General features: G+C 41.3%; 1 protein-coding gene across 16 annotated transcripts in view; it reads right to left on the bottom strand.

The window, feature by feature from the left end:
• Positions 1 to 14,298, bottom strand: part of MBNL1 (muscleblind like splicing regulator 1) — a 259,895-nt gene that overhangs the window by 7,756 nt on the left and 237,841 nt on the right. For 14 of the 16 annotated variants that reach the window (XM_040349199.1, XM_040349194.1, XM_040349191.1 and 11 more), the window contains one exon: positions 3,713 to 3,804. The exons of the other annotated variants lie outside the window; for them this stretch is intronic. In XM_040349199.1, coding sequence (XP_040205133.1) covers positions 3,713 to 3,804 — 92 coding nt within the window. The remainder of the gene's footprint in view (positions 1 to 3,712; positions 3,805 to 14,298) is intronic. 16 annotated transcript variants of the gene reach the window in all.

The following is a 14,298-nucleotide window of genomic DNA, read 5'->3' on the forward strand; positions in this document are numbered from 1 at the left end:
GCGAGCAGGAGTGTAAGGACGCCCACTAACACACAGCTACTTTCTCTATCTGCAAAGTAGAGAGTGTCCTGACTTGCCTGCTCACCCCCTCCCCCCTCTAGAGGCTTTCTCCACACCAGAGAGAAAGCCTCGCATTACGGTGTGTAGTTACAGACAGAAGAGCAGGAAGTGAGGATTTCTTAGAAGAAATAAGGACATTTAAAAGCAAAATGGAAGGATGAGTTAAGTGAAGGAGGACTGCACTAAGGTAAAGGAAGCTATTTAAAAAAAATACCTTTACAACCCCTTTAAGCATTTTCTGCTAAGCTGCTGTGGAAATATTGGCTTCCTAATGCATGCCCAACCAACATGGAACTGATTCCCACTTGTTTCATGTTGGTTTCCCTCTGTGCTTTATTGCTCTGCCCAGTTGAGTCTTCCATAAAGTAGTCCTCCTTAGGTTGTTGTAGATTTAGTATGTACCAAGCTAAAAGTAATCTATGCATGCAGTCTGTGTTCCATTGGGAAGATTTCCCTTTATTCCTGTCCTGTAGACACATCAGAAAGTGAGAAGTAATCTCTTCAAGGAGAGGGACATCTCCCCTTAGGCAGTTTTTACTGGAATAAGTGGCCAATTGGAAGACGCTCCCTCTTTTTCTGTTCTAGTTTTTACCTTTACAACCCCTTTCAGTCAAAGCAGTTAACAGCTCATATTAATTGCACTGGGGTACACAATGGATGGTTGATGTACCATGAAATGTGGCTCAAATGCAACTTAGGGAACAAAGGGGTTGATTTACTATAGGCAAATAGACTGTGCCACCGGCAAGTGCAGTTGCTTAAGAGCTTAGTAAATGAGGTAAGGCCTCACTTTGCATAGAATACCCAATAATGTGCAAGGGGAAAAAATTAATTTTTGCTTGCACATGATTGGATGATGGAAGTCAGCAGAGCTTCTGCTCATTTACTAAGCTCTGGAGCAACTTCACCCGCAGAGTGCAGCTGCACTTTTAAAAGTGCAAAGTCTTTTTTGCCTTTAGTAAATCAACCCCCGTTTATCTCTTTCATTGCATTTAATCTACATTGCATATATAGTTATGAATAAGGGAAAATGCACACCAATTAGTGATTTCCCATTTACCTTTGCTAAATGGTGCTATAAATATGGACAAGTGGCTAAGTGGATAAACAGGCTCACAGCCTTATATATGCTTAAATGAGGTACACAATTCCGATTCAATTGCAGTTGCATATTAAAACTGCATGGTGATGTACTGTTTCTGAAAAACTACAGGCATACCCCACTTTTAAGTACACAATGGCGTTTATTTACTAAAGCTGCACAGTGCCAAATCAGGCTCAATTCTGTATAAAAAAACAATGAGCTTCCAGGTTTTAATACCAGGCTTAATTCAACAAGCTGGGGTTAGAAGCTCATTGGTGAGCCTGTATTTGCGCTTTCCATCTTTAGTAAAAAAAACAAAAAACACTGTGTACTAAGTGGGGTATGCCTGTAATTGACATATTGGGATTAATTTACAAAAGGGAAATAGTCTGTTCACGTATGAGTTGATATACTAACGATACATAGACTGTGCAGTTGCTCCAGAGCTTAGTCAATTAGTTGATGCTATTTTTGCAAAGAATACTCAATCACGTGCAAGGAAAATTTAAAAAAAAGCATTTTTGCTTGCACATGATTGGACGATGGAAGTCAGAAGAGCTTCCTCTCATTTACTAAGCTTGTGAGCAGCTGCTCTTGTAAAGTGCACAGTCTATCTGCCTATCTGCTCTGTGGCTCACGCATGCGTTTGCAAATGCATGCGGACAAAAACCCTGTTTTTAACGCATACTGTTAGACAGGTAATTGGTTGTTCTGTATGCTGGTCGGTAAGGAGGCTTGGTTTTTCCCTGGGAATTCCCTAGGTTTTGTTGTTATCTGCCTTTAGTAAATTGATCCCAGAGTTTTCACTTTGAAAGGGAATGTTCCCTTCGCTTAGTGAATAAAGTGAACCTCTGCTAACTTGCAGCATGCAATCATGTGCAAGCAAAAATACCGTTTGTAACTCACCTTTGCTTATGTTTGAGTATTCTTTGCAAAGTGAACTTTCACCACATTTACTAAGCTAAGTGAAAATGTCCATAATAAAGTTATTAAAAACATTGGGGTTGATTTACTAAAACTGGAGAGTGCAAAATCTGATATAGCTCTGCATAGAAACCAATCAGCTTCCAGTTGTTTTGTCAAAGCTTAATTGAACAAGCTGAAGTTGGAAAGCTGATTGGCTACCATGCACAGCTGCACCCGAATTTGCATTCTCCAGTTTTAGTAAATCTACCCCACTTATACACCTGTCAAGTTGATGTTCATCTAAATTGATTAAGAATGGTAGATGCATGTAATAAAATGTTTACAAAGTAGCTGTGATATTAGGGGCCATGTACAGACTCTTGGGGTATAAGTGGATAGATCTGCCTTATTTTAACCTTTGTTGGGGAAGTGGGGGGTTTACACCTACTGTAGTTTTTTATTATTATTTGGATGGCAAAATAATAAACTTTGTAACTATAATTTCATTTGAATCTTGATTTATGTAATACGGAATAGGTTCCTTTTCATTTCTCCTGCTTTCACAATGCCTAAGGATCACCATACACATTTTCATCTGACCCCCAAACTATTTTGTACCATCAACAGTAGATTTACCAAAACTATGTAATATAAGGACCTGCCTCATCTACCCAATCAGTTTAGATGCAGTCAGGCAGGCCCTTGCACTACATAGATGTTATAAGCCTAAATTAGACTGTACAATCAGATTGTAACTTCTGTTTGTTACCCCAACATTTCATATTCCTAAAATGTGCCTGCTGTGTCATGTACTTGTATGAAAAAGTCTCTTGTTCTCTTTGTATTGCTTCATTTGTGTGAAATCCTTGGTGTTCCTGTCAGTCCCTCTGCTTTCCTATTAAAAACTGACCACGCTAAGCAGGAGAGTACAACGTGGTCAATTCTCTAGCTATGTTGGGAACTCAGTGTGCACTCCTCCAATAATCAGACTTCTCCTGACACACCCTCCTGTACAGCCATTCACTGGGAAGCTTGGTGTGCTGCTGCTTCTCCTCCCCCAGGTCTTATGTAGGTGAGAACAGAGGGAATGTGATCAATTATAAATTGAAACGTTTTGCCTTTTATTTCTATTTCAAACCCGGTGGGTTGTTTTACAAGGTGATCGTTTACAATCACTTTAATGCCATCTATACACAATTTGAACAATTCGAGCATTTAGAATTTTCTGCAGTGCGAAACTCTGGTTTCCATCCAGTCAGGCTCTATAACCATAATTCTGCAAAAATGTACAAGCGAGCCTATAATATAAGCAGTACTGCTTTCATAGTTTAGCAATTTAGAGATAAGTGAGAGCAATTTAGCAAATTACACCGCAGAGAATAAGCTTCTGTTTAACTGGATTCCGTTTTCTTACACTTGCATGTCAAGATTATGCCCTACGTTTAAAGTGAAATAGTCTAGGTTTTTGAAGTGTGTGGTTAAATAGTATATGTTTCTCTATGAAACAAACGGATTATACTGCCATCATAGTGCCAGTTTAACAAAAATACAATTAGGTGATTGCTTAGTATGCCAACAAAGATGTAAGTGAACCCAGAATGTGTTGTTATTAAGCACTGATTTAGAGTTGTTCTTAAGAATGGAAGCTGTAAATTAGCAAACCTGGTTGGCTGTGGCTGTTGCAGCGAAGGGGACACTTGTGGCAGATGTTGCGGCTGCAGACACAGACGGCGCTAGACCGTGCATCATGGGTACTTTCGGTGGGAAATCATATAAGCAAACATACAGAAGAGTGTAACAGAGTGGGAACCATAGCAACAGGTGGCAGATCAATTTGGCATGGAATTTATTGCAGCGAGAAGCCACGTGGGGTAACATCATCACCAGCGAGTGTCATGCAATCAGAATGCAAAAGCAGGACAGCATTCCGGGGGAAAGAGGAAGAGGGTGGGATGGAAGAGAAAAAAAAGGGAAAATGTTTGTTACCATCAAAACACGGTATTCATTACAAATAGTGCTTAACCTAAAAATACTTATCACCTGCACACAGTGGAGGATGCCATTATGGTTTAAACCAATATTTATGGAGTCTGAATAACAAAGGAGAAGGCTTGAAATGGTGCCCCTCTTTAGACCCACATAGGTCCCCAATGCTCCCCAATGAGGCCAGTTTTTTTGGTGTTCCTTGCAGTATAAACCAAAATACAATGTCGGGACTAAATTTCATTATGGACAACTGCTTGCCATTTTTAAAGGGCCATTGTGCAAGATCTCATCTCTTTTCAGCAGTATCTTAGCAATATTTATGCGTATCTCAGTTTGAGAATACGCTTAAAGCGGGGGTTCACCCTATTAATAAAAAAAAAAAAAAAAAAATTTCCTCTAGCATAAAATGAGGCATAGTAGCGCGAGCTACAGTATGCCTGTCTTTATTTTTTTAGCCCTGTACTCACTGTGTAATCGTAGAGACAAGATTCCGACTCCCCTCTGGGAATGGGCGTTCCTATGGAGAGGGAAGGTGATTGACGGCTGGCTCTGGCACGTCACGCTTCTCCGGAAATAGCCGAAATAGGACTTGTCGCTTGTCGTGTGCAGGCGCCGCATAGCGCCGTGAAGAGCCGAGACCTGTTCCGGCTGTCTTCGGGGAGCGTGACGTGTCAGAGCCGGCCGTCAATCACCTTCCCTCTCCATAGGAACGCCCATTCCCGCGGGGAGTCGGAATCTTGTCTCTACGATTACACAGTGAGTACGGGGCTAAAAAAATAAAGACAGGCATACTGTAGCTCGCGCTACTATGCCTCATTTTATGCTAAAATGTTGTCATGGAGGGTGAACCACCGCTTTAAATATACGATGGCGGGGATTTGGACTTACGATGGCGTATCTACTGATACGCCCGTCGTAAGTTTTTATGAATCTACCCCATTGTTTTTTATACAGAATTGAGCCTGATTTGGCGCTGTGCAGCTTTAGTAAATAAACGCCATTGTGTACTTAAAAGTGGGGTATGCCTGTAAATGTTTTGACCGCCATGGGTTACTGTACATTGCACACTGCACTTTGTCTTACTGCATAAGCCATTTCATTAAATTTTTTTTAAGGGAAACTGTCATTAAGAAACTCAGGACAAACTGACATAGCAAGGTTCTGGCAAGGTGCTAGCACATATCGCTCCATTATTAGAATTCAACTAAAACTTTAGCACAGGGTCTCAGAATTTTCTAAACAAAGGGTCGGTCACTGTCCTTCAGATTTTAGGGGGGCCAGTGGGAGTAGAAAATGTCCCAGCATCAGTGGTCAGTGGGAGTAGAAAATACCACAGGTTTGGTGGTCAATAGGAGTCAACAGAAGTAAAAAATAAATTAACCTTTTTACACTCACGCTATAGACAAAAGACGGCGCTCAATTGCCGGATGGACGTCCATGGATGTGCTCTTGTTTACTTCCACAATGCGTGCCGCCGCGGGCGTGCGTGCATTGTGGAAGAGCTGTGCCCGCCATGTCACGCGGGTGCCGATGCGCGTCCCTGGCGGCCGCGATGTCTGCCAGGTACCAGCGTTCGGCAGTCACAGAGCCAGGGACGTGGATCTCTGTGTGTAAACACAGGGATCCACGTCCTGTCAGGGAGAGGAGACTGACTGTGTGTCCCTTGTACATAGGGACACAGATCGGTCACCTCCCCTAGTCAGTCCCCTCCCCCCACAGTAAGATTCACTCCCAGGGAACACATTAACCCCTTGATCGCCCCCTAAAGGTTAACCCCTTCCCTGCCAGTCACATTTGTACAGTAATCAGTGCATATTTATGTTCGCTGTATAAATGTGAATGGTCCCAAAAATGTGTCAAAAGTGTCCGTTGTTTCAGCCGCAATGTCACAGTCACAATAAAAATCGCAGATCGCCGCCATTACTAGTAAAAAAATGTCATAAATCGATCCCCTATTTGGTAAACGCTATAACTTTTGCGCAACCCAATCAATAAGCGTTTATTGCGATTTTTTTTACCAAAAATATGTAGAAGAACACGTATCGGCCTAAAATGAGGGGACAAAATGTTTTTTATATATTTTTGGGGGATATTTATTATAGCAATATATATAGCTCTATTTTTGTTTATAGCGCAAAAAATAAATACCGCAGAGGTGGTCAAATACCACCAAAAGAAAGCTCTATTTGTGGGGAAAAAAGGACGTCAATTTTGTTTGGGAGCCACGTCGCACGACCGCGCAATTGTCATTCAAAGCATGACAGTGCTGAAAGCTGAAAATTGGCCTGGGCAGGAAGGAGGTTTAAGTGCCCAGTAAGCAAGTGGCTAGGGTTGGTGGTCAGTGGGATACCTTTGGTATCAGTGGTAGAAATAATGCCTCATTGTTGGTGTCAGTCAAATGAATTGTGACCCAGCAATGGCATTAGTGGAAGGAATTATGCCCAACATTGACATTGTAGAGAATTTTGACCCATCTTTGGAGTTAGTTGGAGGAATTTTTAAATCTACCACCACTATCTCTATACGAATAAGTGTACTTATATTCTGTAACTATTACATCACTAGTGACCCCAAACGATTATATCCCAAATTTCACAGTCCTGCTCCTTTAAATTCACCGCCAGTATCTCTGTTTGCACAGCATATTTACTTTGCAGTTTTATATTTGCATAGAGTTACTGGTGGGGAATTTAAAGGAAATTTGGGATAATATCTTTTGGGTTCATTAGTGTTATAATAGATATAAAGGGGCAGCATTGTGAGTTTTTCTGAACATCCTTTTTAAGGCATTCAGCCTTTGTTTAAATTGTATTTAATTTTCACATTTCTTTTTACATATTTAGGTTTATAGTTTTAGACAATCCTAGCATGATAAATAAAAATAAATAATGTAATAACTGGTAGGCTGGTTGTAGCCAAGTTGATCGATCGAACAACTTGGGTACATTCAGCCTGCCAATGCATGATTTGAACTATCTACTGTATAGCAAATTCAGCTATGTTATTCTAATCTTCTTTTTGGAATGTAAATACTCCTTTTAATGTTAATATGATTGTATCTTGCCTGGTATCAGAGGAACATAACACTACTGGAGGAAGGAACAACAATGGTATTTAGGAGCAATCTCAACAGTAAACTCATAGGGATTGATTTACCAAAGGCGAATAGGCTGTTCACTTTGCAAGGGAATTTTCCTCAGAGCTTAGTGAATAAGGTGAAACTTCACTTTGCAATGAATACCCAATCGCATGTAAGGAAAATAAAAAAACAGCATTTTTGGTTGCAAATGTTTGAATGCTGTAAGTCAGTGGAGCTGCACCTTATTCACTAAGCTCTGGGGAAAATTACCTTGCAAAGTTAAACTTTCTTTGCAAAGTGAAAAGCCTATTTCCCTTTAGAAAATAAATCAATTCAATCCCTTAGAATTTTCCACTGGTTGCAATGTTTGGTTTTTCGGAACCCTCCCCCCCTCCGGTATCACATTTGACACCTTTCAGGGGGGAGGGGTGCAGATAATTGTATAAAACAGGTATTCGCACCACTTCCTGGTATAGACTCCTGCGGGAGTCTGGCCCCTCCACATCACCCCCCCCTTTGTGTTCTGGGAAACACTCGGCTCCCAGAACACAGTGGGGACCAGTAGGGAACCGGGCAGTGAAGCCGCAGCGTTTCACTCCCCGATTCCCTCACCGAGGATGGCGGTGGGGAAGCCGAGAGCCGAGCAGTAGCTCGGCTTCCGCTGCCGACGTTGCGGGCGACCTGGACAGGTAAGTGTCCATTTTTTAAAAGGCAGCGGCTGCTGTATTTGTAGCTGCTGGCTTTAAAAAAAAAATTCAGGTGAACCTCCGCTTTAAGCCCCCTTTCTGCCTAGGCCAACTTTCAGCTTTCAGCGCTGTCTCTCTTTGAATAACAATTGCGCAGTCATGCAACACTCTACCCAAATGACATTTTTAGCATTTTTTCCCACACATAGAGATTTATTTAGTGGTATTTAATTACTGCTTGTTTTTGCTAACTTTTTTTTTAAAAAGACCAAACATTTTGAAAAACAAAACTTTTATAGTTTGTTATAAAATTTGTAAAACAGGTCATTTTTCTCCTTAATTTATGTGCCCTGATGAGGCTGCACTGATGAGCACTAATAGGTGGCACTAGTTGGCACTGATGAGGCGGCACTGGTGGGCACTGATAGGTGGTATTGATGGGCACTGGTAGGTGGCACTAATGGGCACTAATGGGTGGCACGGAAGGGCATTGATGGGTGGCACGGAAAGTTTACTGATTGGGCAGCACTGATGGGCATTGATAGGTGCCACTAGTGGGCACTGATTGGTGGCACTCATATGCATTGGCAGGTGGCACTGGTGGGCACTGGCAGGCAGCACTTGTGGGCACAGATGAGGCGGTGGTGGCTCTCACTGTTCAGGACCGCTGTCCCTTTGACAGAAGCCGATGATCGGCTTTTCTTTTTTCTTCTCACACTGTCAGCATAAGCAGAAAAATAGCTGATTACCAATCTTTTGTTTACATCACGTAATCAGCTGTCATTTCCTGACAGCTGATCACGTGGTAAGGGCCCAGGATTTGTGATCAGCAGAGTCTCATTGTCTTGGTAATCACAGAGCATGCAGCAGGTGCGCTGCAAGGGGCGCGCAGGCAGCTCATGCATGACATCTATTGGCGCCCTCCCAGCAATTAAGGCCTGCACTGTAACCGTCATTTGGCTATAGTACAGGGGGGAAGAGGTCAAGGAGACGATGGGCCTTGAACTACTTCTAATTCTAGGGGGAGATTTACTAAAACTGGTGTACTCAGAATCTGGTGCAGATGTGCATGGTAGCCAGTCAGCTTCTAATTTCAGCTTGTTCAATTAACCACTTCAGCTCCGGAAGGTTTACTACCCTTTATGACCAGGCCATTTTTTTTTTTTACAAACTCTTTATTTTTCATTTTTCAACATATCACATTGCCTCAAAACACAGGTTCGTATCACATCAAACAATATAAACAGCTTCATACTCTACATTCTTCTATTTGTCTTTTCTCCTATTTAGATTTCCTCTATTTTTATCTACCGCTCTCCCTCTACTTCTCTTCTACCCAAGTACTTTTTTTCCTTTTCCTCTTTTCCTCCCTTTTCTACATCTTTGACGTGATCTTCCCCTGTTTAAGGCACTAATACCCCATCTTCTCCCCCTCCCCCCCCCTTCCCCCGAGTATCTTACTCGGCATAACCAAAAAAAAAAAAAAAAAAAACCATAATCTCCCTCCTCCTCCTAATGGACTCTCCTCCTCACCCTTACCCCTCCCCCCCCGCGCCCTATATCTGACATATGGTGCCCATATCTCTTCCACCCTCTCCTCCCTCTCCCTCAGAGAAGCCGTGAGGGTTTCCATGCTTCGTATTTCAGTGATTTTGGCTATCCATTGTGATTTGCTTGGGGAGCATGCGCTCTTCCAAAGAGCTGGGATGCACGATCTGGCTGTGACCACTAAATGTCTCACTAGGGATCTCTTAAATTTTTCTATTGACATGGGTAAATCTAATAGCAGAAAAGTCGCCGGTTCATCCCCCAACACTATCTCAGTTATTTCTTCTATCACTTCAGATACCATTTTCCAGAAGTCTTTGACTCCTTCACAGTTCCAAAAAATGTGTAGCAGAGTTCCCTCTTCTTTCTGGCATCGCCAGCAAATATTTGATACTTGGGGAAATATCCGATTTAAGACCTCCGGTGTTCTGTACCACCTGCTCAGAATCTTATATCCTCCTTCTTGGAATTTAGATGCTATTGATGCTTTATGATTAAATTGAAAGATTTTTTTCTTCTGAGTTTCCGTGAATGTTACCTCTAGGTCTCTTTCCCAACTCTGAATAAAACCTATTACTCGTGGCGCTTTTATTTCGTTTACCATTGAGTAGAACAGGGATAGTGAATGTCTTACTGGTTCTCTCTTAAGGCACATTTTCTCAAATTCCGTCAGTATTTCTCTCACCCTGATTTGTCCTCGAATAGTTCGGAGAAATCCCCCTAACTGTCTTCTCCTAAATGGGTCTAGATGTTCGGCCAGTTCCCTCTCTATTTCTTCATTAGACATTACCCGATTCTCTCTCTGAAAGTGTATCAATCTAGTTTGACCTCTATTTTTTAAATTCCCGAATCCTGGATCGTTCAGGCCAGGAATAAACAGTGGGTTCCCTAGAATTGGTGTCATCGGGTTGACTTCCGTTTCATCCTCTAGGTTTTTAAATACTTTTTTAACAGTACTTATTGTCGTCCCTATCGTTGGGTGTCTCTTGACTGTCTGTGGTATGACCGATTTAGAGAGCCATATTAGCCCCTCCAGTGGGATATCCGTCATTTCTTGTTCTAAGAGGATCCAAGGTTTGATCTTTGGCGCGACGCACCAGTCAAGTACTCTCGACAGGTGAACTGCCTCATAGTAGGCTAGCGGATCTGGGAATCCTACTCCTCCCTTTTCCTTTGGCAGTGTTAAGATATCTCTTCTCACTCTTGCCGGTTTCCCTGCCCATATGAATCCTGCAAACTTTGCTTTGATTCCTTTAAGGAATCCCTGCGGAATCCTTATTGGAAGTGTCTGTAATATATACAATAGCCTCGGCATTGCATTCATCTTTAAGATGTTAATCCTCCCGAACCAAGTAAACACCTCCTTGTCCCATTTCTGTAAGTCTTTTTTCAATTGTCTTACCAACGGGGCTAAATTTAACTCTAATATTCTGCTTAGTTTCTTCGGTATTTTAGTCCCCAGGTATCCTACATGTGAGTTCGTCCATCTAAATGGGAAGCAGTTCGCCAAATGTTGTTGTTGTGTATTATTCATCTCTACCCCCATTGCCTCTGATTTGTCATAGTTTACTCTAAAGTTTGAGATTTTTCCATACTTGTCTATCTCTACAAGCAGTGGGGGCAGAGATAGTACTGGTTCTGTCACAAAAAACATTAAATCGTCGGCAAATGCCGCGAGCTTCTGCTCTCCCCCCTTTACTTTTATTCCTCTAATATCTGTGCTTAGCCTTATTGTTCTTAAAAAGGGTTCTAATGTTAAAACAAAGATCAATGGCGATAGAGGACACCCTTGTCGTGTCCCATTACATATATTAAAGGGTTCTGACATAATGCCATTTATCTTTATTTTTGCTTTTGGTCTGGAATATAGGCTCATAATCCATCTTTGCATTCCCTCCCGCAGTCCTATGTGTTGGATAATAGATTTTAAAAACTTCCAATCAACCCTATCGAATGCTTTTTCAGCGTCCGTAGATACTAATACTAAGGGCTTTTTATGTGACTGCGAGAGGTGAATCGCATTGATCACTCGTTGCGTATTTTCCCTACCTTCTCTTCCTGGCATGAAGCCTACTTGATCCTGATGTATCAGGCTAAGCGTGTATGGTACTATTCTATTTGCTAAAATTTTTGCAAAGATCTTCAAATCAACGTTCAGTAAAGATATTGGGCGATAATTTGCACATTGTGCTGGGTCTTTCCCCTCTTTCTGTATAACCGCTATATGTGCCATAAGAGTTTCTTCTGGCATCTTCTGTCCTTCTCGTATCGAGTTGAAAGCATCTAAGAATCTCGGCAGCAACTTTTCTGCGTAAGTCTTATAATAAAGAAGGGTAAATCCGTCTGGGCCGGGTGCTTTACCCGGTTTTAACTGCTTAAGCGTGTTTCTAACTTCTTCTGCTGTTATCGGGCCTTCTAGACTTCTCCCTATATCTTCTGGTAGCTTCGGCATTCCTGACTTCTCTATGTATTCTTTTATTTTTCCCTCCCTCTCCCCCATTTTAGCCATCCTCTGCTCCCCTTCTAGTTGGTACAAACTCACATAATAGTTTCTAAATATTTCAGCAATTTCTTGTGGGGATTTCGTTATTTTGTCCCCCGTTGTTTTAATACCCTCTATATGGTTTTGGGCTCTTACCTCACCTAAAGCTCTCGCTAGCATCTTACTTGGTTTGTTGCCAAATTCATAAAACGCTTGCTTACATCTTCTTAATGATGCTTTTGCTTTATCCGTTAATATTAGGTTCAGTTCCTCCCGTGTCTTCCTCAGCTCTTCCTCTACCTGTATTGCCAAAGATCTTTTATGTACTTTTTCTAGTCTACGGATTTCTCCCATCAGAGCATCCATCTTTGCTCCTATCTTTCGTTTCCTATGTGTTCCCAGGGATATCAATATTCCTCTGATATAACACTTATGTGTTTCCCAAATACACATTGGGGTCACTTCTCCATCCTCGTTATTGTCAAAGAAGGTCTCCATTTCCTGTTTTATCTTTTCCTCATACTCTGGGTCCCTTATAAGGGACTCATTGATTTTCCAGTGCCATTCACGTGCTACCTCTTCCCCCCATTTCAATATACACTTTATAGGTGCGTGGTCAGATATTGAAAAAGACCCAATAGTAACTTCCTCTATTCCCTGTAGATAATTTTGTGATACAAATATATAATCTATTCTGGAATAGGTTCTATATTTCGCTGAAAAAAAAGTATAGTCTCTCTCATGTGGGTGGGTGGTCCTCCAACAGTCTACTACCTGTGTTTCTTGTAGGAGCCTATTTGCTTTTCTTAGTTTGCTATATGCTAGATGTGAGGTTCCCCTTGATGTGTCTAAAATAGGATCTAAAGCAATGTTTAGGTCTCCTGCCATTATTACAATACCTTCCGTAATCTGTTGTACCCTGTTTGTGTACTTCTCCAATGCTGCTATTTGACCGTCATTGGGCAAGTACACATTTACCAGGGTCACCTTCTGCTCATTTATGTATCCTTTCACAATAAGGAGGCGTCCTTCCTCTTCCTTTGTTATGCTTAACTCTTTCCATAATATCGTTTTTGAAAGCATAATTGATACTCCCTTTGTCTTTGTTGACGATGAGGAACTGTGATACACCTTTGGGAATCTGTGATTCTCTAGCTTTGGAATTTTATTTTTTTTGAAATGAGTCTCTTGAAGAAATACTATTTGTGCCTTTGATCTCCATAGTTCTGCCATTAATTTTGATCGTTTCTCCGGTTTATTTAGCCCTTTCACATTATAGGTCATTACCGTAATTTTAGACATTTTGAAACTTTGCCTATGTTAACCCCCACAGCTCCTCCTGGGAGGGGAAAGGGATCGGGGGCTGATACACTAAGATAATGAAGGGCTCCACCCCCCGGTCAAGACAAATACGCGAGAGGAAGCGGGCGAGGAAGGGGGGGGGGAAAAAGGCAAGCCCGGGAAGAGAGAGGGGGACAAAAAAAAAAAGGGAGTGACCTGATCTGGTTTAACCCCTGGGATCTCAGACCTGGAAAAAGAAAAAAAGAGAAAGAGAAAAAAAAAAAAAAACCAGGCCATTTTTTGAGATGCGGCACTGTGTTAATTTTCACTGACAATTTTGCGGTCGTGCGATGCTGTACCCAAATAAAATGTATGTCCTTTTTTCCCCACAAATATAGCTTTCCTTTGGTGTCATTTGATCACCTGTGTATTTTTTTTTCTTTTATTTTTTTTTTCACTATAAACAAAAAAAGACTGACAATTAAAAAAAAAAAAAAAAAATATATATATATATATATATATATATATATATATATATATATATATATATATTATTTTTTTTTTACTTTCTGGTATAAAACATATCTAATAAAGAAAAATCGAATTTCTCCATAAATGTAGGCAAATATGTATTCTACTGTAAAAAAAAACCCCAATAAGCGTATATTGATTGGTTTGTGCAAAAGTTATAGCGTATATTCCAGGGATATGCAATTAGCGGACCTCCAGCTGTTGCAAAACTACAAGTCCCATCATGCCTCTGCCTCTGGGTGTCCTGGTTGTGGCTGTCAGAGTCTTGCTATGCCACATGGGATTTGTAGTTCTGCAACAGCTGGAGGTCCGCTAATTGCATATCCCTGGTATATTCCATAAAAGTATATGGGATATTTTATGGATTTTTTATTTATTTTTAACTTGTAATAGCAGCAATCAGTGACTTATAGAGGGAATTTTGGCAAACAAATCGGACACTAAGTGACACTTTTGACACTTTTTTAGGGACCAGTGACACCAATACAGTGATCAGTGCTAAAAAATATGTACTGTCGCTGTACTAATGAAACTGGCAGGCAAAGGGTTAACATCAGGGGCGATACAAAAATTAAATGTGTCACTAGGGAGTGTTTTCTAACTGTGTGGGGGTGCTTTAACTGTGGGAAGATGGAGATCCACGTTCCTGCAGAAA

This window comes from Rana temporaria, chromosome 4 (genome assembly GCF_905171775.1).
Source record: "Rana temporaria chromosome 4, aRanTem1.1, whole genome shotgun sequence".
Lineage (NCBI taxonomy): Eukaryota > Metazoa > Chordata > Amphibia > Anura > Ranidae > Rana > Rana temporaria.